The following is a 23,453-nucleotide window of genomic DNA, read 5'->3' on the forward strand; positions in this document are numbered from 1 at the left end:
ACCGTTGGGCCCAAATAGGCGGCGTCACCAGCCAATCAATGTGCTCCGAGACGTTTCAGAGACCAATTAACAATAAGAACGCCTCCGATCCGGGCAAGTAGAGGGCGGGAATAGTTGCAAGCATAGGCCGAGGCCAGGGTCGGGCCCACATTTTTCTGTTGGGTACCGACTGAAGAGAGGGTGGCTGAGCTAGGTTTGGGGGAGCGGGAAGTTGGAACCCGACCACTTCAAGGCGTGGCCAACTGCGTCACGTTGCTTCATCGACTGTCCTTAAAAACCCGCCATCCCTCTCCCGTTTCTCACCTTCCTTCGTGGCATTGCCGGCGGCTGCGGCCCGACGGTTCCGATTCGGGCAGCGGCGGCAGCAGCAGCAGGAACGGTGGCTCCGGCGGGCTCCGTGGCGGCCTCTGTAGCAGTCCCAATCCAGCGGACGATCCCAAGTGCCTCCTGCCTCTCAGCGTCTAGAGCTTCCTGCGCAGGCGCGGCGGGCTGAAGCGCTTTTTCCTTCACTTCCGGCTGGAGCTCGCGTCACCTGACGTTATGAGCCAGAGAGGGTGCTGGGAGGTTCTCTTCTTTTGGTGAGGCTAGTGATCGCCATTTTGGATTTGGGCTGGAAGTGGTACCGGTAGTGGACCTTTCGGCCAGCCATTTTTAGTTAGGGAAGTGGCACCCTTCGTGGTCGTGGGCAGCCATTCTTCTTTGGGGCAGAAGCCTGACATTTGAAGTTAACAGTTTTCATCTTTACCTTGGGCAAAATTTCTCTTCCCGGTCGTTTTAATTTCTGGACTCGAAAAAGGAAATCCCCAGAATCCATCAGGTTGTCGAAGTTTAACCCATTCGTTGCCTAACTGCCTAAAAGACGATTCCATTTATCACATAAACTCAAGTTGGGAAGGGATAATTTTGCACAAGAAACTTGTGTTTTTTAGGAGTCAATTTGTGTCCCAAAAGGGTGGGAATAGGGATTCAAAAAAGGAACGAAAGGGTGGCGTCTGTCCTGAGGAAGTTTCCCCGTGTGGTAGAGGAGACATTGTCCTTGCCCTAAGCGAACAGCAATAAGTTTGTCGTTCACGTTACAGGAGGAGGCAAAGCTATTCTCCAAAAGCTGTAGCTCCAAAGAATTCTCAGTTTAGCTCTGTGGTGAGCACCCACCTCCTTCCCCCACTGTTTGGGTCTGAGAGCAGTGTGGCCAGGGTGGGAAACATTTCTTGAGTGTAGGAGAAACGTTGAACCCCATTTAACCCAAATGGACTTTGGAATCCCGATGTATGAGTCAAGAGTGCTTGTGGGGGAGGGAGGAAGAGGAAGGAATATTTTTAGTAAAGCTGGAGTCCAAAAAGGAATGGGTATTTAATAATGAGAAATATCCTTAACCATTTTCTTCTTCTAGGAAGAAAATGGTCAAGGATATTAGGTTGAAATAAGAGCTATAAGGCTGGAAAGTGGAGATCAGGCTTCAAGATTTAACCTCCCTGAAGGAATGAGAGGAACGAGGTTTGGCTGAGAGTGGCTTGGTGGAATCCAAGCAAGCTCAGGCACTCAGTTTCAACCAGCTGAGATAACTTACCCCAGGCACAGAATTTAGAACAAAGCAACCTGACTGAAATGCTAAACAGAGGACTCTGAAGAGTTAAAAGTCCCAGACATTTAGCTTGCACGCACTCTTCTTGAGGATATACTGGGCTATTATTGACACAGGCAGATTTAGTATTTAGTATTTAACTTTTATTGCTTAGTATAAATATATTAGAATAAGTGGGTTGAAAACTTATTTGAAGATGTCTCATATTTCTTTTTTATGCCCCTTCCTTCTGTCCCTTCATGCATTTAATTTCACATTATCACTCTGTATTTTATACTAACTGCTGTTCTCCTGAGGTCACTCATGGATGTTCTGGATCCCTGATTAGTGGTAAGAACCTCATATTAAGAACATATCTCAGTTTATACCATACTTTCTAATAGTGCCCAATGGTGTTTTTACCTGCAGTATATGCTTGCTAGTCAATCAGAATATCTTTATCGTTTTTAGCATTACAGATATTCAACATTAGGTACCAATCTCTTATACTGGGTTCTCTAACATTGCAGCTGACACTGAAGAGTTTACAATTTCATTTAGACATGTTTCTTACCTCAAAAAGTACATGCTCTTTTGGAAAGATGAAAACACTAATACCACCAGGATAGAAATATGATTATAAGGAAAACAACAGCAGAGCAGCTAGGTGTATTTAGAACAGAGAGAGAGGAATCTTTTTTTTTTTTTTTTTTTGGTGGTGCTAGGGATTGAACCCAGGGCCTTGTGCTTGTAAGGCAAGCTTTTTTTTTTTAAACAACAGCGGGGCTTTTGATAAATGGTTCTTATAATTTAGGCACTCTGTTATATACTGGGCTATATCCCNCCCCAGAAAGGGGAATCTTAAAAATTGTTTTCTTTATTTTATTTATTTATTTATTTATTTTTATTTTTCTCCTTAGCTGCATGTAATCTTTTAGAGTCATTTTCATCATGACACAATTATATGCAGGAGCTATTGGTTTCAAAGCCCCTGCCATCCTTACCCACCAAACTTCACATAGGCACTTTCCACAGTTCTCCCTGTCTTTATGCTTCTTCACAGGCTCTTCTTAGTGCCTGGATGCATCTCCTAACGCTCTTGACATTTTTCTTTCTTCCGAGAGACTTTCCTCATTTATTCTTTATGTGTGTGTGTGTTTAGTTGTAGATGGACACAATATCTTTATTTTTATTTATTTTTTTATGTGGTGCTGAGGATCGAACCCAGGACCTCACGTATGCAAGGCAAGTGCTCTGCCACTGAGCTACAATCCCAGCCCTCCTCATTTATTCAAGTATTAGAGCTTAGTGATATATTATTTTTCATTGACTGCTATATTTATACTTGTACAATTGGTAGATGATGTTCCCCACCCCATTTCTCAAATAGACAAAAGTAACACAAATCTTGTTTTATTCATCATTTCTACTAATGTCAAGTGTGGGGCCTTGATGTGAGCTCTAGCTCTGCCACTTTCTATCTGCTCTTGGACACGTTTTAAAGTTTATCTGCCTTAGTTCCCTCATCTGTGAAGTAGGAACACTAATGGCCACTTCTCAAGTTATTGTAAGGAATGAAGGAAATTAGTCTTGTAAAGCACTCATCACAGTTGCTGAAATAGAGCAAGTGCTCAATAAATGGCTGTTGTTATTTATATTTCCAGCCACCCTAGTCATGGCTATAACATCCTAATGTTTGTGACTGTATCTTTACATAGTCTCAATGATTGTTTGCTTTTGTCTGTTCAACCTCACTTCAACTCAAGAAACACAAGAGTGATTACCCAGGTATTATACAGCAGACACTGAGTCACACCAAGATGGACAAAGCACCTTCTTACTACTGAAGGAACTTTGAGTCCAGTAAGGAAGACAGACCAGTGCCTTACTTTTCAGTAAGCTCAGTTTCAAAATGCTGTAGAGTATTATATGGCAAAACAAAAGGATAAACAAGGTCCAGAAGTGGAACAGAGGAAAGAATGAAGTGTTTGATTTGTAGGTTTACACAGAAGAAGTGAAGCCAGTGGAATTTCATAGAATGAGGTGCAAAGGAAACAGCATTTTCAGAAATAGATGTGTGTAACAGCATTGTGTCTGGGGGTGACTGCCTTGGCATGGTAGAGATGAGGTGTTTGCCAAAAGAAGCAGGACTGATGTTGGGAACCAGTTCATGCAGGACCTTCAGGGCCCTGCTAAGGAGACTGGACTGGAGGTGATGGACAGTTTCTAAAGAACTTTAAGCAAAGGAGTCCTGTGATCAGACTTGCATTTTAGAGACTTCACTCTGGCAGCTGTTAGGAGAATGATCAGAGTGTCAGGGAGACCAAGGGAGGAAATCATACTTCTCAGTCTTGTCTTGTAAACTCCCTTAAAGATCCCTCAATTTCCTTTGAGATGATCCCTTACCAGGGAATTGATAGGTATCATATTTCAAATTCAAGTGTAGTTGTTTATTGTTTCCTCAAAGGCCTAGGAGCTCCTAAAGATTGGAATCCTTGCCTGGCTGGTCACAATGTCTCCAGCTTCTCCCTTGCTTCCTGACTCCTAAAAAGGCTCAGTCATTAGGGTGGCACTATATTGAATAGTCCTGACACCACTGCCAGGTATTGACAGTTAGGAAAGACTTGCATGAACCAGCTATCCTCTCTCCTCTATGCCTCTCTCTGACCATTTTTGTGCCCAGCGGGGTCAGGGATTGGCATTTCCTCTGTGCAAATGACTGTCTTATAAGGTGGGAGAACCATGCCAGGGCCTTTTTAAGACGATGCTAGGTAGGGGAGCCAGGTTCAGCTTTTAACTCTTGAATAAAAGTATTGGCTTTCTCTCTACCCCTTTGGGAGAATCTCAAAGGTTGCTGATATGATCATAACTCATATTAAAATCTTTTCATTTACAGCTGCTTTAAAAATAGAGTCAGCTTAGTCCTAATGCACCCTTCTTTCCTTCTCTTGCTGGAAGTGGCCTGGAGCTCCTCATGTCTTCTGGCCACTTGTTAATTTGGTTCTTGTATCACTCTTAACACTACCCCCAGCCCACCCTGGGGGAACTTATTGGATAGATCCCAGCAGGCTCAGACACAGCTCCCCGCCTCTGCAGCTGGGGTTATAAATAACTACCAAAGCTAAACACTCAAATAACCACATTTTGAAAATTGCTTTAAAAAACCCACTCTATTCTGTTTCAATAGGAATTCTTCTCCTGTCCCTACCCTTCATCTCCCCCTTCCTCCACTTATCTACCTCCCTTCCGTGATCCAAGCCCCCTAGGGAAGTCAGTCTGAACACAAAGCTGTCTTATGATGAAGACATCTTTTTCCATATTTGACGGGGCCAAAGCCCTCCAGGGCTGTAGTTATAGTTACATGATGTTGTTATGGCAGCAGAGGCCTCAGGGCAACATATGTTCCTCGGTATAATTGGGTTTGCTTTAACAGAAGGTCTCTCCCTGGGTTTTCCATGCCCAAATTCACTTACCAAGAAGACCAGGGAATTGCGATTATGGATGGGCCTTTGTTTTTTGATTCCACCAAAACCAAATACCTCGTTATTCCCCAGGATGCAATGTACCCAGTAACCATGGGTTGAGACTTTTTAGATTATAGTCATTTTCATTATTTATTTGAACAAATATTTACTGAGCATCTGATATGTGTTAGGCATTGGGCCGGCAGCTGAGTGTGCACCATGAATAAGCCAACACCGTCCTTTCCCTGTCAAGTTGGGACAAGTGTGTATAGAAGGGATAAGACTTTCACCTGCCCTCAGCCCCCTCCAACTTTTCAAAAATTATCAGTCCATTGTAATAATAGTAAATTTTTTAGGAGAATAAGACATCCTTAATCTTACCGCTACCACAAAGCTCTTTTTATTGTTTTACATAGCCGCCCAATTTTACTCCATCTGCACACATTTTATTATTTATGCACATTTTTATGTATATGCATTCATTGTTTACATGAGATTTCATATTTTTGGCATACTCTTAACATTTTCTACTGTAATCTTCACGATTGTAACTGTAATAGCTTTGTGACTTTGGCCATAGTACTGTGATATAAAGTGATCTCATTCCCGTTGTGGGCTTGTGGGTCTTTCATGTCAGATAATGCTGAAGTCAGTATCTGCAGGCATCTATAGCTCTCTTCTATCTTTATTTCTGCCCTTGATCTATTGCTTTATTTCTTTCCCCCCCAAAAAAAAAACTTGAACAAATTTACATCATCACTAGTGCAATACTGCTAACTTAAGACATTGTTTCCAGAACTAAATGTTAACCGCTTTTGAAATTTCTGCAGTTTTTATTGAAAGTGAAAACTGCCCTCACTTGTGCTTCTGGTTTTATTTCTAGTGAGGATATACCCCAGTTTTCTGTGTGTTTATTTTCTTTTCTTTTCTGTGAACATCTACACATTACTAATTTCTCTGACGGAGTCTTGATGATTTTTCTTTTAAGTTTGAATGAGAAAGAGAGACGCTTTATCTGAGTCATATTCAGTTACAGAGTCAGTTATTAAGAAGTCAGAAGCCTATCAAGGTGGCACACATCTGTAATCCCAGCAACTCAGGAGGCTGAGACAGGAGAACCATGAGTTGGGGGCCAGCCACAGCAACTTAGTGAGGCCCTATCTCAAAATAAAAAATAAATAAAGGGCTGGGGATGTGGCTTAGTGATAAAGCACCCCTAGGTTCAATCCATGGTATCAAAAAATAAATAAGTAAATAAAAAGTACTTGGGCTGTAGCTTAGTGGCAGAGCACTTGCCTAGCCTGTGCAAGGCCTTGGTACTGTATGGGTGAGTAAAGCATGCTATTGAAGAAGAGTGAAATTTTGAACAGAATGTATAGATGACATTGATAAAAACAGGAGGCAGTTTATGCCCTACCCCAGAAAGTATTGAGGGGCCACTTTAAAAGCCATAGTCACTCTTAAGCACCATAAGAACCATGAAGATGGTTCTATAGACACCATTTTCCTGTAAGAAACTAAAAAATTTCCCAAACTAATCAACTTCAGGAGGATGAAAAGTGACCTTGCATTCTGCCATTTGTAAAATATGAGTCTTTTTAATTGTTGAAAGATGCTTTCCTAGGAATGGGTTTCCCTGAGTCATTTATACATGTTTACCCAAACTCTCTTGTGACTAACTATACCCAAATGTGAATCAACTGGCCAACATGAGAGGTGCAAGCTACAACTAGGAAAACACATTTTCTCTGCTCAGTGCAGACTAGCTCATACATGGTTCAAATCCACAATCTTGGATTCCTCAGCCTTTCTCTAACTGAAGTTGAGCCCAACTCAATCTCAGGGGTTAACAAAGATATTCTTGTTGGTCTGGAAAAAACATGAGAATGAGTAGGCATCTGGTCATTTTATCACCTGCCCAGTCTTGCCAGCAGATGTCACTGCACCAAGCCACATTCTCCAAATAATATCTAGGATGTAAGGAAGGGCTTCAGAAAGGCCTGGTCTGACCATTCCAGCCCTCTTTTTCCATGGTTTCCATTAATACCTCTAGAAAACTATTAAGGCTATGTATGCATACATGCTTCCCAATAGTACTGAGGCTTAAACTTACCAGGTCAAGACCCAACCCTTGGCAGAGTCAGAGTTCTTATCCAAAAACCTTCTCCAGATTGGGTGGAGAGCACAGCTGCTGTAGGAGGGGAGGTAGGGCAAGCAGACTATGTAAGTGGGGGGTGCATATGATAGAGTTATCTAGGAACAAGGCCTATAGTGTTGGGGTTGTTCCAAACATCACTGTGGAGCTGATACTCAGGCAGAGAACTCCACCCTGCCCCTATATCCACATTGGCAGAGCACATACATTGCCTGAAGACTGTAGGCTGGTTTTTATCCATCAGTTTGGGGGCCTCCTCAGTGCCAATCAGGCATAGCAACACCATTCAGGACACTGGGAAAGTTCCTAGCAGTTCAGACCATCAGTATTGTTCCTTCAATATAAGTGTGAACTACATTAGTAATCTGGGGAAAAGAGTCATCATGGGCTGACTTTCTTTTTATGTGCCTATCCACGGTGGGATAAAGACTGAAGACCTTCTTGGTCAATCTTCTGACTAACCTTCCAGGCGGGCCTGACTCATATGACCCTCTGCCTCATTCTCTATGATGCAGTCTCACTTGGCCTCCTGCAATTCTTAGGGATGCTCTGGTTTCTTCTATCTCAGGACCTTTGCACATACCCTTTACTCTGCGTTAAATGTTTTTCCCCATACTCATCTTTACCTATTTCAACAATTCTTTCAGATCTCGGCTTAAATGCCATTTCCTTGGAAACCTTTCCCTGAGCCTTCCAGATTAGATAGGGGTTCCCTCTTGCACACTCTTATAGCACTCTGTACTTTTCTTCTTAGCACTTGTCCCAGCTTATAGTTTTATATTTATTTGTGGTATATGGATCCTTTGCCTTCTGTTTCCTCCCATATGTACCCCAGACTGTAGGCTCAAGGAGGGCAGTGTCCATTTTACCTATATTCCATTCCTAGACCCTAGTAGAGTGCATGACACTTAGTAGGCATGTAATAACTATTGGGTGTATGAATGAATGGCAAGTGGATAAAGAAAGTCAGCTAACACAGTGGTACACACATTCATATGATACTTGCACATGAAATATAGCGTCTAATTCTTGTTATTATACCTAAGGAAGACACATCAGAGTACAGGAAAAGTCAATCCAAAATAATCAAAGTGCATATTACCACATGAGCACATTTTAAAGGAATGTGAAAGATGGAGCCTGAGGTCATGATCCAGGTGTATGACACAGAAAGGAGATGGGCACCGATTTGTTTTCCAAAGGTCATTGCTAAGGAAAATTTTTTGAAAACCAGACTGCATGCTGTCCAGAGAGGGGACCATGTGCCATTCATCTGCATATCCCCGAAACCTAGCATGTCTGGCATATAGTAGGGACTTAAGAAATATGTGTTGGATTTTTTGTTGTTGAATCTTAAAGAAGATAGTCTTAGATCTAGGGATAAGGTAGTATGCAATTATTTGCTTGAGAAACCCCAGAGGCAGAGAGAGAGAAAAGAAAGTATGAATAGGGTCAAGAAGAGTTCCTTTACATGTATAGACAATAGCTACACAATGGACTGTTTCAGGGACATTAAGGCTATTCAAGGCCCATCCCTTGACCTTTTGAGATCATCCTCATGAGGGGCAATTACCAGGGGTTCTCACAAAATGCATCTTCTTTCCACCAGCAGGGACCAAATTCTAAACAGTATAAATCACTAACTGGTCTCACCCTACCCCAATGTCTCAGTGTTCTCTCCTTCCCTGCCCTCTGCACTCTTGGGCACAGGATGTGTTGGACCCTCGGGTATATTCTACTGTTTCCCACAACAGAAGGGAAAATCCCAGAAGGTGGTGCCCTTCAATCAGAAGTAAAAATGGCTGCATCTCTCAGGGCAACCAGTGCCTGGGCCTGGTATTCCTGAGCCCACAGCAGGGAGGCCATTAGCCTCGGTCCCAAGCATCCCTGCAACCAGCATCCCTGGCATTTAGCCTTCCATCCCTGGCACTTAACCCCCTGGCCCCATAAGAAAGGACATTTCAAACAGTTTTTCTTGGAGCCATGGAGGGTTCAAAAGAATTCTTGTGTACAAGAATTTTTTTAATGCATTAAAAAAAATAAATCCTCCAAAAATAGTAGCTATGGAACTGCTCAACCTCACTTATTTCTTCCCTCTCCTAGTAATCTGGAGCTTAAAGAAAAGGTTAAGGATTTGGACATGTGTTCATTAACCTTATTCCAGCCAGTTCCATTGGTCTCATACAAAATAGTACCAGAATCTTGGGCCCTGGGAATGGTGAAATCTGTACTCAGTCTCAAAGCTGAGGCACAGGCATCAAGGAAATAGGTACCTCAACTCTTGTCAATGAGGTGCTGGTGCTTCATGGAAACTAGTCTTGGGCCTTCCTCTTTCTGGCTTTCCACCCGGCCCTTTCCAGCACCCATAAATCACTGAGTATTAAATACCATCTGGAGGACTCTGCTCCCCAACCCCTACTCTGAGGCTCCCTGCCAGGCAGAGGTTGCAAAGTAAAAGCAGGGAGAAAAGAGAATGGGTAGCAGACAGGGGTACCCATGACTTATCAACCAAGCATTGTGGTCAGGCACTCTTCCCAACAGCATTCTAGTGGGCTGGGCAAGTGATGCAGCCAGTATCCTGGCGCTGAGGCAAAGTCCGGCAGAGCTCCCCTCGCTTGGCTGCCCCACTCCGGGGGCGGGGGGGACCGTCAAGGATGAGTCTTTTGTTTGTTTGTAGTCTCATTTGCCCTGGCACACTACTACTAGCTATTTCTTAATGTTTTATTTTTTGGCGGACACAACATCTTTGTTTGTATGTGGTGCTGAGGATTGAACCTGGGCCGCTTGCATGCCAGGCGAGCACGCTACCGCTTGAGCCAAATCCCCAGCCCCCTGGCTATTTCTTAAGAGTCCTGGCTTCCTAGCTCTTGCAGGCTTTTTCAAAGGGCAGCACACCATGGCCACCTCTTTTTGTCTTTTTTCTGATTTCTCCTTAATGGAAGCCCCATTCCCCTGCACCCCTCCCCCATCCTTCTCTTATTCCACAAGGTAGGAAGCTCAAGGTAGGTGTGTATTTGGTCCTAGGCTAGCCATGGGAGGCAGACACAATAATGTTTCCATAAATTTCAACTCCTATACCAGAGGCAGCTAGATGCCCCCAACCCACCTCCATAATTTGAGCAGTATAAACAAAATCAGAGTTTTAGGAAGTTTAAGGCTGAGGGAGATAGGGGAAATGGGGTTATGGTGTGACTGGTCTGGTCTGTATTCCTAACTCTGACCTTCAACCTTTGGGTTCAGGACCTGAGACCTCTAGTAGCAATTATGCACATATCCTTTACAAAAAAAAAAAAAAAAAAATAGAGAACTCTTCACAAATTGGCATGTCATCCTTGCATAGGGGCCATGCTAATCTTCTCTATAAGTCTAATTTTAGTATATGTACTGCCAAAGTGAGTGCTGCACATAAGCTTTGAAAGCAGGTGGACCTGTCACTTCCAGCTGTCACTTTTAACACATTTCCTAACTTCTTTTGTGTCTCAGGTTCCTCACCTGTATAAAGTAGTCATGAAAATAGGAGGGTAGATAAATGAGATAACGTGTGCAAATTGCTTAGCCTATAGTAAGAGCCCAATAAGTGGAAGCTTTCTAATAAGCTATGCAATATGGGCACATGGCCTGTAAAATTGTGGTTAGGTTGCTTTTTTCTTGGAATCCTGGTGTTACTTACTGTCTCCACAGGTGATGGAGGCCTCTTGGGCTTTCTGAGGAATGCAGACACACCACTGGTTAAGGAATACCAGGATTTCTCATCTCTTTGGGAAGAATTCTGAACTGGGTGTTTAAGGTCAAGAAACTGCCATTTGGTATGGCAGCCCTGACTTGACATTCTACACCAACCCTCAGGAGGCCAGAGAGCTGGATGGAGCTTTTGGGTGGAACTTCCAGGGAAGGTGCCAACTTGTATGATATTATCAGAGTAGCATAGAAGAAGCAAGGCCAAGCTGCTTCCTATCCCAGCAGAATACCAGCTACTCTGTAGACTATCCCGCTTTTGCCAAAACTGAATGGAAACAGGAGCCACAGAGGTCACTGGTGGAATGTGCTGGAACATTCCAAGCCCTTTTGTGGCACAACACAACCTTTAGGCATTGAGCCATTAGGGGCTTCCAGAATTGGGTACAATTTCCTCACCCTGCACCATGCGCAGTAAGAGAACCCACCTGCTCTAAAAGGAGCACTATTCTAAGGGCCATCAAGTTTCTAAGTGGGAGGAATGTCAATCCAGCCTTTTGGGACTTTTCCTTAGATAGACTTGGTTGTCAAGGCCATTTTGTTAAGCCAGAGCCATCTTGTGGAATAGATGTATTGGATACAGGAAATTCACAGGAAAAGCCAGGAATAGACACCTAATTCAGTAAGGGCTGGAGAGTTGGCCAGGATATAACCAGGCTTCGCTGTCTCAGCCAGAAGCTGATTTAAAAGAAGCTAATGAAATGCAGAGTCAGAACCCCTCACCTTCACAGACCTCTTCCAGGGTCCTGTATCTAATTGTATGTTTATAATTTGCTTACTCTTTTACTCAAAGAGGAACTCCAAGATGATTGATTGATTATTTATTTATTTAATTAATTATTTTTAAAGAAGAAGGGCAGGGGGTGTAGCCCAAAGGCAGAGCACTTGCCTAGCATGAGCAACACCCTGGGTTCAGTCCCCAGCAACACACACACATGAAAAAAGGAAGAGGAAAAAGCAGCAGCATCAGGCCTCACAAAACCTGGAGCCTTCCCTCCTTTCAGTTTGCAAGGTTTTTAGCCTCAAATTCCAAGAGTGATCAGAAATACTAATCAGAGAAACCATCAAATACTTAACCAAATGACATCAAGTCAGCCTTGCTGGATTCAGTGCTTATACTGGTTGCTGACAAGTGATACCAGAACTTATAGGTCCTGAGCTGGAGAGAAAGGACAAACATATATAAAATGGTTTAGGAGGGGGCTGGGGATATGGCTCATATCCCCAGTGGTAGTGCGCTCGCCTAGCATGCGTGAGGCACTGGGTTCTATTCTCAGCACCACATAAAAATAAAATAAAGATATTGTGTCCACCTAAAACTAAAAAAATAAATATTTTTAAAAATGGTTTAGGAGGAATTATAAATGTCTTTACAAGTTAATATAAAACAATGGGCTATGAGTCTTGAGAGAGTCATCTAGTGTCTTACTGGGTGGTTGGGGAACTTTGGAGAAAGCAAAACACAACTAAAGCTACTAGGGTGAAGAAGATGGAGTTATAGGGAGGGGGAAAATTTCTTTACCAAGGCACACATGCACACAATTGAATAAGAAATCTGTAGTGGTACTTTGTAGGTATCTATTTTTAAAAAACCCTTTATGTAGATAATATAAATATAAGCTGAATATAAGCTCTGGAATATAAGCTCTGGAGCCTGTGTCCTGTGTCTAAAGCAAATCAGAGGGCAGGCCAACTTTCAAATTACTTGTCCTTCTGTTATAACATCTTTGAATTAGATTTCCATGATACTTGATGCCTGGCTTGGTGCATGGTGTGGGGAAGAGAGAAGGATTGGATGTGAAATTAGATGGAGAATGTCAAAGGTATTGTAGCTGATTTTCCCCAGGGGCAAATATTTTTAAGACAGATGTAAAGGAGTTAAGAGGAAACAATAGGGACTGGGGCTGTGGCTCAGCAGGCAGAGCGCTCTCCTTGCATGTGTGAGGCCCTGGGTTCCATCCTCAGCACCACATAAAAATAAGTAAATAAAATAAAGGTATTTTAAATAAAAAAAGAGAGAGAACAATAGTAGAGAAGTGAGAAATCTAAAGAGGGAATGAAGCAAACAGGTCTTTTGGTTTGTATGCAGTCTGATGGGAATGTGCTAAATCAATCTCTCTCCAAAGACTTTCATCTCTGGAGTAGAGGAGAGTACCTGGTAAAATCAGATGTAGGGGGTACAGAGTGTTTCCCCGAAGGCACTGCTTTAGAAACCAGCTGGCTCCCCAAGGTACACAGACCACATGGCACAATGGACTAGAGTGTATTTTAATTCATTTTTCTGTGAAGCACCATCTGTATGCTAGTTACAGTACTAGCTTGTGGAGTGATGACCCAGACACACCTGTTCTCTTTAGGAAGCTTATCTATTTTTAAAAATGAGAACTGCTAACTTAGGTATTCCATAGTCCAAAGAGCCACATCTTCCATCTCTCACAGTGACCTTTTAGCAATATCAAAGGAGCAGGTGTACTTGTTTCCTGGAATTCCTGGAATATTTCCCTAAAAAGATTAGCAAGGTCTCCCTCATATGGATCTCTCATCCATATATATATATATATATATATATTTTTTTTTTTTTTTTTTTTTTTTTTTTCCGGTACCAGGGCAGCATTCTACCACTGAGCCCTATTTTTTTTTTTTTTTTGAGACAGGATTTTGCTATATTGCCCAGACTGGCCTCAAACTTGAAATCCTCCTGCCTTAGCCTCCCATGTAGCTGGGGTTATAGGTGTGCCCCATTGCACACAGCTTTCTATCCACAAGTTTATATAAATCCTTTTTTAAAAACAGTTTGGTTGAAGTATAATTCACATATCATAAAATTCACACATTATACATATGTGATTCTATAAGTTTGTTTGTTTTGAAATTAATAGAATTGTTCACAGTTCACCATTTTGCAAATTAAGACCATTTCACCACCACAGAAATTTCCATTTGGTCTATTTGCAGGTAATTCCTGCTTCCATCCCCAACCCTAGACAATCACTGATCTGCTTTCTGTCTCTGTAAATATGCCTTTTCTGGACATTGTCTATATACAGAATGGTACAATATGTGGTCTTTTGTGAATGGCTTCTTTTACTTAGCATAATGTTTTCAAGTTCCCTCCATGTTGTAGCATGTTTCAGTAATCTGTCCTGCTTATTGATAATAGTATTCCATTTAAATTCTTTTAGAAGTTATTTATGTTTTGAAGCAACACAATGGAATGCAGGAGTTCTGGTCCCTTGTCCTGCCTCTGACTTGCTAAATGACCGGTAAGTCCTTCCCATGTCTCAGCATCTCAACTGAATGGGAGAGGCTGAATCAAATATAGTCTCTACCAATTTTTTTTTAAATCTACTTTGTATTTTTCATGGAGTGCCACTAGGCCCAATATTCTAAAATTTCCGTGTATTGGACCCCCACATTTACTTTTTGCCCATTTGAAAATTTCCATCCATCCTATCATTTACTGTTAAGAATGAAGGGCTCAGTGGTAGAATGCTTACCTCGAGTGTGCGAGGCACTGGGTTTGAGTCTCAGCTCCGCATATGAATAAATTAAATAAAGATCCATCAACAACTAAAATAATTTTTTTTAAAGAGAGAGTGAGAGAGGAGAGAGAGAGAGAGAGAGAGAGAGAGAGAGAGAGAGAGAGAGAGAGAGAATTTTAATATTTATTTTTTAGTTATCGGCGGACACAACATCCTTGTTTTGTATGTGGTGCTGAGGATCGAACCTGGGCCGCACGCATGCCAGGCGAGCGCGCTACCACTTGAGCCACATCCCCAGCCCAACTAAAATAATTTTTAAAAAAATGTTTTTAAAAAAGAATGAGGAGTCTTCAGTTTTAAAAGGCTGCAGTTTAATAAGAAAGTTAGATTCTTACTGAGAGCAAAAGGAGAGTTAAGGAGTGAATCTCCTCCAATCCAAATGAAGAACTAATGAAAGAACTAAAGAAAAAAGAATGTTGTGGGCTACAACAAGGGACAAAATGTGTCACAGAAAGCATGGAAGGTCAAAATTCAGGCCATTTGGTCACCCTGGGAGTAAAAGTGAAGGGGTACCAGAAGAGGGAGGCTACCAGAATGGGAAGAAGTGCTGAAGGATAGGACCTCTCCCTACTCTGTTCCTGTGACCTCATTCGTTCCCTCAGCCCTCCTTCCCAATCCCTCTCTAGCTGCTCTGCTCCTTCAGTTCTGACCCCATTTCCTCAGGATTTTGTTCCCTGAGGAGCTGGGCCTGACATTTCAGACAGAGGCTGAGTAAAGGAGGTAGGTCAGAAAGAGACACTGTGTCTGCGTCATCTTAATTTCTGTTTGATTATTTTGGTACTAGGGGGCTAAAGACGTAAGCATGCAGAAATTTACCAGGAAGTTCAGAAAGAGTCCCCCAGGGACCAAGGAATATCAAGACTTCTCAAGTCTCCTCTGAGCAACTGCTTCTGGTTGTCATATTTCAAAGGGTAAAAAATTGGAGCTTTCATTCTTGTGGGTTATTGTGGCATAAATGATGCACAGGGCAGATTCAAGGTGCCCCAGTGTAAGGGCTAGAGAGCCTTCAGAACTGGAAACTTCTCTCAGCTATGACAACCCTGGCCTTTCTGGATTCAGTGGCCAGAAGGAGAAGAAGGCCTTCCTGCTGACTGAACTGCCTCAATTCCCTGAGACTTTTGTCCTTGTTAGTCCCTCAGGGTCCTGCAATTTAATTTTTTTTTTTTTTTAATTTGTAGACAGACACAATCTTTGTATTATTTATTTATTTTTGTATGTGGTGCTGAGGATCAAACCCAGTGCCTCACGCATGTGAGGTGAGCGGGTCAGCCATTGAGTTACAGCCCCAGCCCGGGTCCTGCAATTTTTAAGGCACCAAGCCTTATAGGGACTGCTGGGGGAGTGGCTGTACTTCTGACTCACACTTATAGGGAAAATCATTCCTTGAGTTCCTCATTTATTTGTGATGGTTATAGACATCCCAGGAGCAGTCTGGGACCAAGGGTCTAGCACATTTGCTATTGGAACCCCATAAATCAAATAAGGGTTCTGTAGATAAAAAAAACATTGATATATTTGGTGTATGAAATCCTCCACTTTTGATGTTTTTGAGGGCCTTCCTCTGACCCAAAGTCTCTGAAAGCAAAAACCAGGTCACGTCGCTTAATTGGATAGCATCTAGCCCAGTTCCACTTCCACACAAGCTTCTATACCTACCGGCTGTTAACTTCAAGTTGAGGAGCATGTCTGGAACATTATTGTCATTCCTTAGTGCTTAGCTCAGTGTCTGGCACATAGTGGTCATTTCAGTAAATTTGTCATAAGGGAATTAAAAAATGACAATCATGTTGATAAGAATGATAGTGGGGATGGTAAAAAAGATTTTCTTGAAAGCAAGAAGATGCTTTGTAACGTATGACATCTCCCCTCAGCCGCACGCAGTTTCCCGAAAGTCATGGCTATGCCTTCTTTCATTAAAGGAGAATGGAAGCTGATCTTTAGATGAGGTCCTTATCCTTCTCCTTCCATCATGCCCACACCAGAAGCTATCAGGAATAAAGAAGGGAACAACAGACATCTGGTTAGGCATGATACCTAGTGAAGAGATACAGAGTTCTCTGCATGCCTGCCTTCAACTGTTGCAGCTAGGGTCAACTTCAATGTCTTTTGCCAACAACTTATCAGGAAAGACCGTGACTTTCTGGACTCAGAAGATTCAAATTTTTAGCTATGCCACCACCAATGGCTCTTGTCCACTGTCCAGGTCCTCAAATCCTGGTACAGAGGCTTTGGAATAAAGTTTAACCCCTATATCCTCAGGACCAACCATATTTCTTCTCTCTCTAAAGCAAGAATACATCTGTACAATAACGTGCCATTTTATCTGTAGAACAAGTCTGTGAGATTGATGGAGAAGGAATGATTCTGGCACAGAGAAAGGAAACCACCTGCCCAAAATATTTCAAGATTCCTCATCCCAGGGCTTTCCCCTCTGACACACATCATAAGGCTCATCCAATAAAAAGCATTCTTCATCTCCTAAGATCATCTAAAATTCTACAAGTTGAGAGATCCTAAAATGGTAAAAGCTGTCAAGCAAGAACAGATTTCAATAGACCAACAAGTTCACCCTTTCGTTTTCAGGCAGTTCTAATGTCTATAAATTGAGTGTTTACTGGGAAAGAACTTGAATCTGGAGTAAAAAGACCTAGACATTAAGTCCTAAATCTACCACTAAGTGGACAATCTTGGGTAAGTCATCTAGCCTCTGTGATTTAATCTATAGAATGAAGACAAGAATATTTATAATATTTACATTTTTCTACTTTACACATTTATTGTGAGGATTCAATGAGATGCTGTACATGAAAACTGTAAAGTACTAGGCAAATGTTAATTTTAACATAGCCAGATTTGCATCTTTGGAGGCTGTTTATATAATATAAATAGTAATCCTTCTGTTTCATTGCCGCAGTCCGGCTACAGCAGAATAATCAGGGGGTGACGAATAACTTGTGTAAGTTGATACAGCAGGAGTAGGAGCCATTNGTTCTGGGAGTCAATAGTTTAATTTTTCCGGACCCCTTTGGTGGGCACACCTTTGGAGTCTGGCGGCTAAGACCATTGGTGTTCGCCACTGGTGGTAATGGGAGTTGGGGGTCAAGGATCCCATCTGCTTCCCTCAGCCCCTACAATCACGACCACTCTGCTGGCGGTAGGAGGAGTTGGGGGTCTGGAGTGTCCTCTGTTTCCCTCCGACCCTACTGTCACGCCCTCTCAGTTGGCGGTTGGGGGAGTTGGGGGTGGGGAGTCTTCTCTGCTTCCCTCCGCCCCTACAGTCACGCCCATGTCACTGGCTGCCGCAGTCCGGCTGCAGCAAAATAACCGGGGGGTGACGAATAACTTGTGTACCTTGATACAGCAGGAGTAGGAGCCGTTTATTGCAGGACAGGAGCAGTATTTATACATTCCACACAGCTTATCTAATTAGCATAAACTAGATACATCAGTCAACCAATCAGGAATCTCTACACTTAATGGCTCGCTTTTGTTACTTCTCAAACCACTCCCTCTGACATTTTGCCAGGCACCATCCAGACTTGTTTACGAACTTTAACATTCCCCTGCAAAATGCCAGGTGTTATTTTGACTTGTTTACAGACTCTAACATTTCCCCCTTTTGTTTAATTTAAATAATGACCATAGTGGTTTTTACAGAAACACCATAAATAACCCCGTTTATTGCAGGACAGGAGCAGTATTTATACATTCCACACAGCTTATCTAATTAGCATAAACTAGATACATCAGTCAACCAATCAGGAATCTCTACACTTAATGGCTCGCTTTTGTTACTTCTCAAACCACTCCCTCTGGCATTTTGCCAGGCACCATCCAGACTTGTTTACGAACTCTAACATTCCCCTGGCAAAATGCCAGGTGTTATTTTGACTTATTTACAGACTCTAACATTTCATGAGAAAGTTTTACAAGCATGGAGATTATGAACTCAGTTCTAGAGTTAGGCTGCCTAGGTAGCCTTGGGCATGCTACTTCTCTCTGAAGTCTCAGTGAAGAGGAACTAATAACCCATCTCACAGGTGTGGCATTATTAAATTAGATAATGTATAGATGTTGGAGTCTGTAAACAAGTCAAAATAACACCTGGCATTTTGCCAGGGGAATGTTAGAGTTCCTAAACAAGTCTGGATGGTGCCTGGCAAAATGCCAGAGGGAGTGGTTTGAGAAGTAACAAAACTGAGCCATTAAGTGTAGAGATTCCTGATTGGCTGACTGATGTATCTAGTTTATGCTAATTAGATAAGCTGTGTGGAATGTATAAATACTGCTCCTGTCCTACAATAAATGGCTCCTACTCCTGCTGTATCAACTTACACAAGTTATTCGTCACCCCCTGATTATTCTGCAGCAGCTGGACTGCGGCATATAGACAGTCCTTAAGATGTACCTAGTACAGAGAAAGGAATTCAGTGAATCTTAGTTACTATCATTACTGATTTTATTAATGAAGATGTGAGGCAGGGTGGTTCAATAAGACCAGTGATACTAGAGATTTGAGATAGGAATCAAAAGGACCTGTTTCCCTACTTACACTACAGTAAGAATTTTTTTTTCTCCTCCAGATCATCATGAGGATTTTTTTTAAAGTGTATAAAAACTTTGAACTAAATTATTGAGAAACAATATGAATGCAGGCTATTTTAAAAACTGAGCTAAGTTTATGAAGACAGAGTTCTTGTAAGTTCAGCAGTTTTTGTACATAAAATCTTTGATAAGTCTGTCCTCTTTATAGAAGTACAGAATTTCTTCAGTCACTGAAAAATTAATTTGTATGTCAGATCTTGAAGCAAATCCTTCAAACCCATGAGATTACTGACTTTGTAAAGAAAGCCTTTCAATAGAATGTTTTATTGCTTGATTTGTTCTGTGTATGTAGGCTGATTTTAATATTCAACCAACTCTTGAATTTCCACTTTGAGTATTATATGCTTTCAGTATTTAATCCCAAAATGACCTCTTGTTTCTCACAGCATGCTACCAGTTTACCTCCTTTTCTCTGATTAGTTCATGTGGCTTCAGGGAATACCTTCCTTTTAACATTAAACTAGGCAAAAACAGAAATAGAAAGATAAATCTGAAGCAAGATCAAAAATAGAATTCATAGCTAAATATAAATCTAGAGGGAATTATCCAATTATTAGAATGGTCCCTTATCACAGACAACCCAGGATTGACTGACTTTTGCTTCTTCCATATATAGAACAAAATGGTTAACAAATACCAAGAGTAATATATGTATATATGTGTGTGTGTATTATTTTTTCTTTTTAAGAGTAATGATTTTTAATAGTATCTTAAATGCTGTTTTCTTTACCAAATACCTTCGCATATATATTTATAGCATGTGCTTTTCATAACCGCATGCATTGTCTTTGGAGACCATCCAATCTCATTTTGACTTGTAGGTCAGAGAGCATTGAGCTGGGAAAGTGGAGTTATTGTGCAAACTTAAGCACGTTTCTCAGTCACTTTGCTCCTTCCACTCTGCTGAGGTAGACTTGGAATACGACAGAAGGGAAATTCCCATCTCCCTTTTAGAGTCCCATTTTAATTTGCAGGCTAACAGCTTTTTTTTTTTTTTTTTAAGATTGGATAAACCCCAAGTAGGAACTTGGAAACATGCAAAAAGACAAATGATGTGTTTGTCACTCGAGGCAAGGTAGCTATTAAGTGCACGAATTTAATGCAAATCGCAGGCAAACGGTATGCAAACTTTGCATTAATTTATAGAGTCTTAGTGTGGACCTTGCAAGCTGCACTGAACTTCTATGAGGTTTCTAGATTAAACTAAATGTAATACCTTTTCAAATCATTGTTTTCTCTGTGTTACGGGGAGTCGACTGCTTAAAAGTTTGACACACTGCCCCCCACAAAGATTTCGCTAGTGCTTCATTCCACCCTACACCCGGCCCCGCCCCCAGTACCATCGGACGTCACGTGACACTGTATTTGCATACTACCTGGGACTGGGTGTGACGCTCCCCCTTTCTGAGCCTTCTCATTGGTGGCATTGGAGAACCAGCCTTCTTCCTGATGGACCAATCAGCGGCCTCTCGGACATAGGAAAGCAGGAGAGGGTGGGGTGAGGGTGGGGTCTTGGTTTGGATCGCTAGGCACAGCGACCAATCAGCCTTGTTAAAGGAAGAGGCCGTTGTGGATTGGTTGAGAGGGGAGGTCTGGGGTTCTGAACGCCAATTAGAGCTCCGAGCTCTGGGGGCCGGTCTCCGCCCCGTAGGGCAGATAAGCAGCGGCCGCGGGGGTTGGGGGGCTGTGCTGGGCTCGTTCTGGGGCCGAGGCAGGCGGGCGGCTGGGCGGGCGATGGCAGGGGCCGCAGCGGGCGGCAGAGGCGGAGGTGCCTGGGGACCCGGGCGCGGAGGGGCCGGGGGGCTCCGGCGGGGCTGCTCTCCACCAGTCCCCGCCGGCTCCCCCCGGGCCGGGCTGCAGCCGCTCAGGGCCACAGTCCCCTTCCAGCTGCAGCAGCCGCATCAGCGCCGGGACGGGGGTGGCCGCGCAGGTGAGCCGGGCCTGGAGCGGGTGCTGGGGAGGCGCCGTTGGGGGAGGGGGCGCACGGTGGGGGGAGGGGCACGGGGAGAAGTGTGAGGGGGAAGTGGAAGAGGAGTAGGGAAGAGAAACGGGAGCACACAAAGTCTGCGAGGGAGAAGGGAGAGAGAACGAGGAGCTGTGAACCTGGGGTGCAGCGCCGGGACCTTGTGTGCGGGGAATCTGGCCCGGGAGGTGAGGGGAGGGACCTGGCAGATAGAGGCTGGTTTGGGGGCGTAACCCAAAAGTGGGCAGAGGTGTCGTATGGGAGTGAGTGGAAGATGCAGGGAGTGGGAGTGAGGTGTGAGGAGTGACGAGTGATGGGGGCGCCCTGTGCGGAGGGCTGCGCTGGGAGCTAGGAGCCGGTGGGCGCTGGACGCCTGCACGGGGAGGGGGAGGGGCGTAGAGGAGAGCCCCGTGGAGCCATGTGTTACTTCTCCAGCTTGAGTTTGGCCCCAGCATCCCTCTCTACAGCTCTGAATCTTTTCTCCACGCATTCACGTGCGCTTCCCTTTTTGCCACCTCCGGGAGCTGATTTAGTTTCAATCCTTTGGAATAAGTTAGTTTAACGGCTTTTACTGCCGTGCAATCGCTCAGTTCTCCCTACATTCCTCTCAGTGTGGTCTGGAAGTTGTTCCCAGATCATTGACCTGCTTGATATGGCTGTCTCATTCCAGCCATCCTGTGTAGTGTGTGCATGTGTGTAGAACCCCGGGGAGTTTGCCCATCCCCCCAACCAGGTGGTTTTGTCCTGAGCATTGCCGGCCAACGTGGCAGTGAATGGGGTGAGGGCTACATTCAAGTACGCTGTGGCAAATACCCCACTTTCTGAACTTCACCGAAACAGTTTCTTAATAGCAGCTTGATGTGGGTGTGGGGAAACTAGGGAGGAGCAAGTTTAACTTTGCTTTCACACTCAAAGCTGTGACGGGACCCACAAATGCAGGCACTTAGGAACGGAAAAGGAACCTACTTGCATGAGGAGGTTGGCAATAAGTTGAAAGTGAGGCTTGCATTTGATTCACACCAGATGTGAAAAGATCATTCATTGCACACTTCCAAAGCCTGAGTCTGTACCAAATGTATGAAAGTCATGGTTCCTGCCATCTTAACAGTTAATGACATGCTCTAAACCAGAATCTCTTGAGCTTTTGGTGATTACAAAGCTTAGTTGCTGCACATTCCCAACCAAAAAGTATAGCTGTTACCGTGCCTTACTTGGTAGAAAGGGAGATTAATCAAGTCTGTGAGGTAGAAAACCCCCAAATCTATCTGGACCTCACTGTGTTAGCATCACATCTCAGAACATAGAAACGTGGTCAAATCTGGTAGCAAGATGGTGACCGAGTAATAAAAGTAATTGTAGAATCTGGTGGTGTAAAAGAAGGCAATGCCCAGACAAACTCATGCCTATCATGAGCTATAAAGCATACCACAAGACTACAAACCTGTTGGTTTTGTTTGGGCTTCCTTAAAACCAAGGGAAGTTAGTGGAACAACAAGCACCAGAACCTTAGTCACTTTTAATAGAAATCAACAGATAGCTTGCCTGTGCTGTAGAAATTGATTAGCAATCATATTTTGAGAGCAGTTATTTTGTGACTCCAATTAGAGCTAACATTAAAAGGAAAAACAGTGGTGGATGATCTGCAGAGGGGAAGAGTGTAGGTTTGGATGCCTAAATTCTTTACATGGCTTGCTCCTTTTGTAACATCAGGGGTCCTAAGGTACTGATAAAACACAGGAAGCTAGAACTCAGCATAGCTTGTCAGGTACCTTAGGGCAAATCAAAAGATCTCTTGTTATGTATTGGGCTGATGGTTTCTCCACCTGTTAATGTCCCAGAGGTACTAATAAGACATTTACCTAGTGGGTGGTGGGATTATCTGCAGTAAGGTAGGAGAAAGAAAAAAGTAGAGGGAAAGACTAGCCTGAGCCTGTGGACTTCTTTGTGGCAAGGCATTAGAGGAATGTACCTGGCACATCAGATCTTCTGCATGTTAACTTTAGCCTCCATGTTGAAGGTTGTTTTCATTCCATTGCTTTGGGAAGTGGCAGGGGTGGTTCCCTCTAGGCCAGTAAGAGATACATGATGGAGGAAAATCCCTTGCTATCCAAACTCTTTAAGAGAATGGTGTTGAGAATCAGAATGCCTGTGGGTTTTGAGTCCAGGTTTTGCCATTTATTTACTAGCTGTGGCTAGAGAAAGTTGGTTAATTTCTGTGCCTCAGTTTCCTCATCTGTGGGTAATAATATCTACATCCTAAGAATCAAATGAGTTCATAAAGTACTTAGAACAGTGACTGACACACAGAAGGTTCTATTAAGAAATGTTTGCTGCTGCTTATTCCCTTGGCAGAGCCAAGGTGAGAGCACTGTTGGCCAGAGCCCATTGCCTTTTCAGGCTTCAAAGAGCAAACCTAGGTTGGTCTGAA

General features: G+C 43.2%; 2 protein-coding genes and 1 non-coding gene across 10 annotated transcripts in view; 1 reads left to right on the forward strand and 2 right to left on the reverse strand.

Moving 5' to 3' along the window:
• The window catches only part of Kat7 (lysine acetyltransferase 7), a 30,611-nt gene extending 30,115 nt beyond the window's left edge, over positions 1–496 (reverse strand). For 3 of the 4 annotated variants that reach the window (XM_015495500.2, XM_015495499.2, XM_048789247.1), the window contains exon 1: positions 304–495. In XM_015495500.2, coding sequence (XP_015350986.1) covers positions 304–318 — 15 coding nt within the window. In that variant the 5' untranslated portion in view covers positions 319–495. Of the gene's footprint in view, positions 1–303 lie in introns of all 4 variants that reach the window. The other variant, XM_048789264.1, reaches the window with a different exon arrangement.
• Positions 497–10,475: 9,979 nt separating this feature from the next.
• On the reverse strand, positions 10,476–10,580 carry LOC125613082. The gene has a single exon (XR_007343583.1). It is a non-coding gene; the product is annotated as a U6 spliceosomal RNA (small nuclear RNA).
• A 10,147-nt stretch (positions 10,581–20,727) lies between these two features.
• Fam117a (family with sequence similarity 117 member A) overlaps positions 20,728–23,453 on the forward strand; it is a 43,818-nt gene continuing 41,092 nt past the window's right edge. Inside the window, exon 1 of one of the 5 annotated variants that reach the window (XM_015495501.2) lies at positions 20,728–20,992. In XM_015495501.2, the coding sequence (XP_015350987.1) occupies positions 20,797–20,992 (196 nt within the window). In that variant the 5' untranslated portion in view covers positions 20,728–20,796. The remainder of the gene's footprint in view (positions 20,993–23,453) is intronic. The other 4 variants (XM_048789286.1, XM_048789299.1, XM_015495502.2 and 1 more) reach the window with 4 other exon arrangements.

Source organism: Marmota marmota, unplaced genomic scaffold (assembly GCF_001458135.2).
Source record: "Marmota marmota marmota unplaced genomic scaffold, marMar, whole genome shotgun sequence".
Lineage (NCBI taxonomy): Eukaryota > Metazoa > Chordata > Mammalia > Rodentia > Sciuridae > Marmota > Marmota marmota.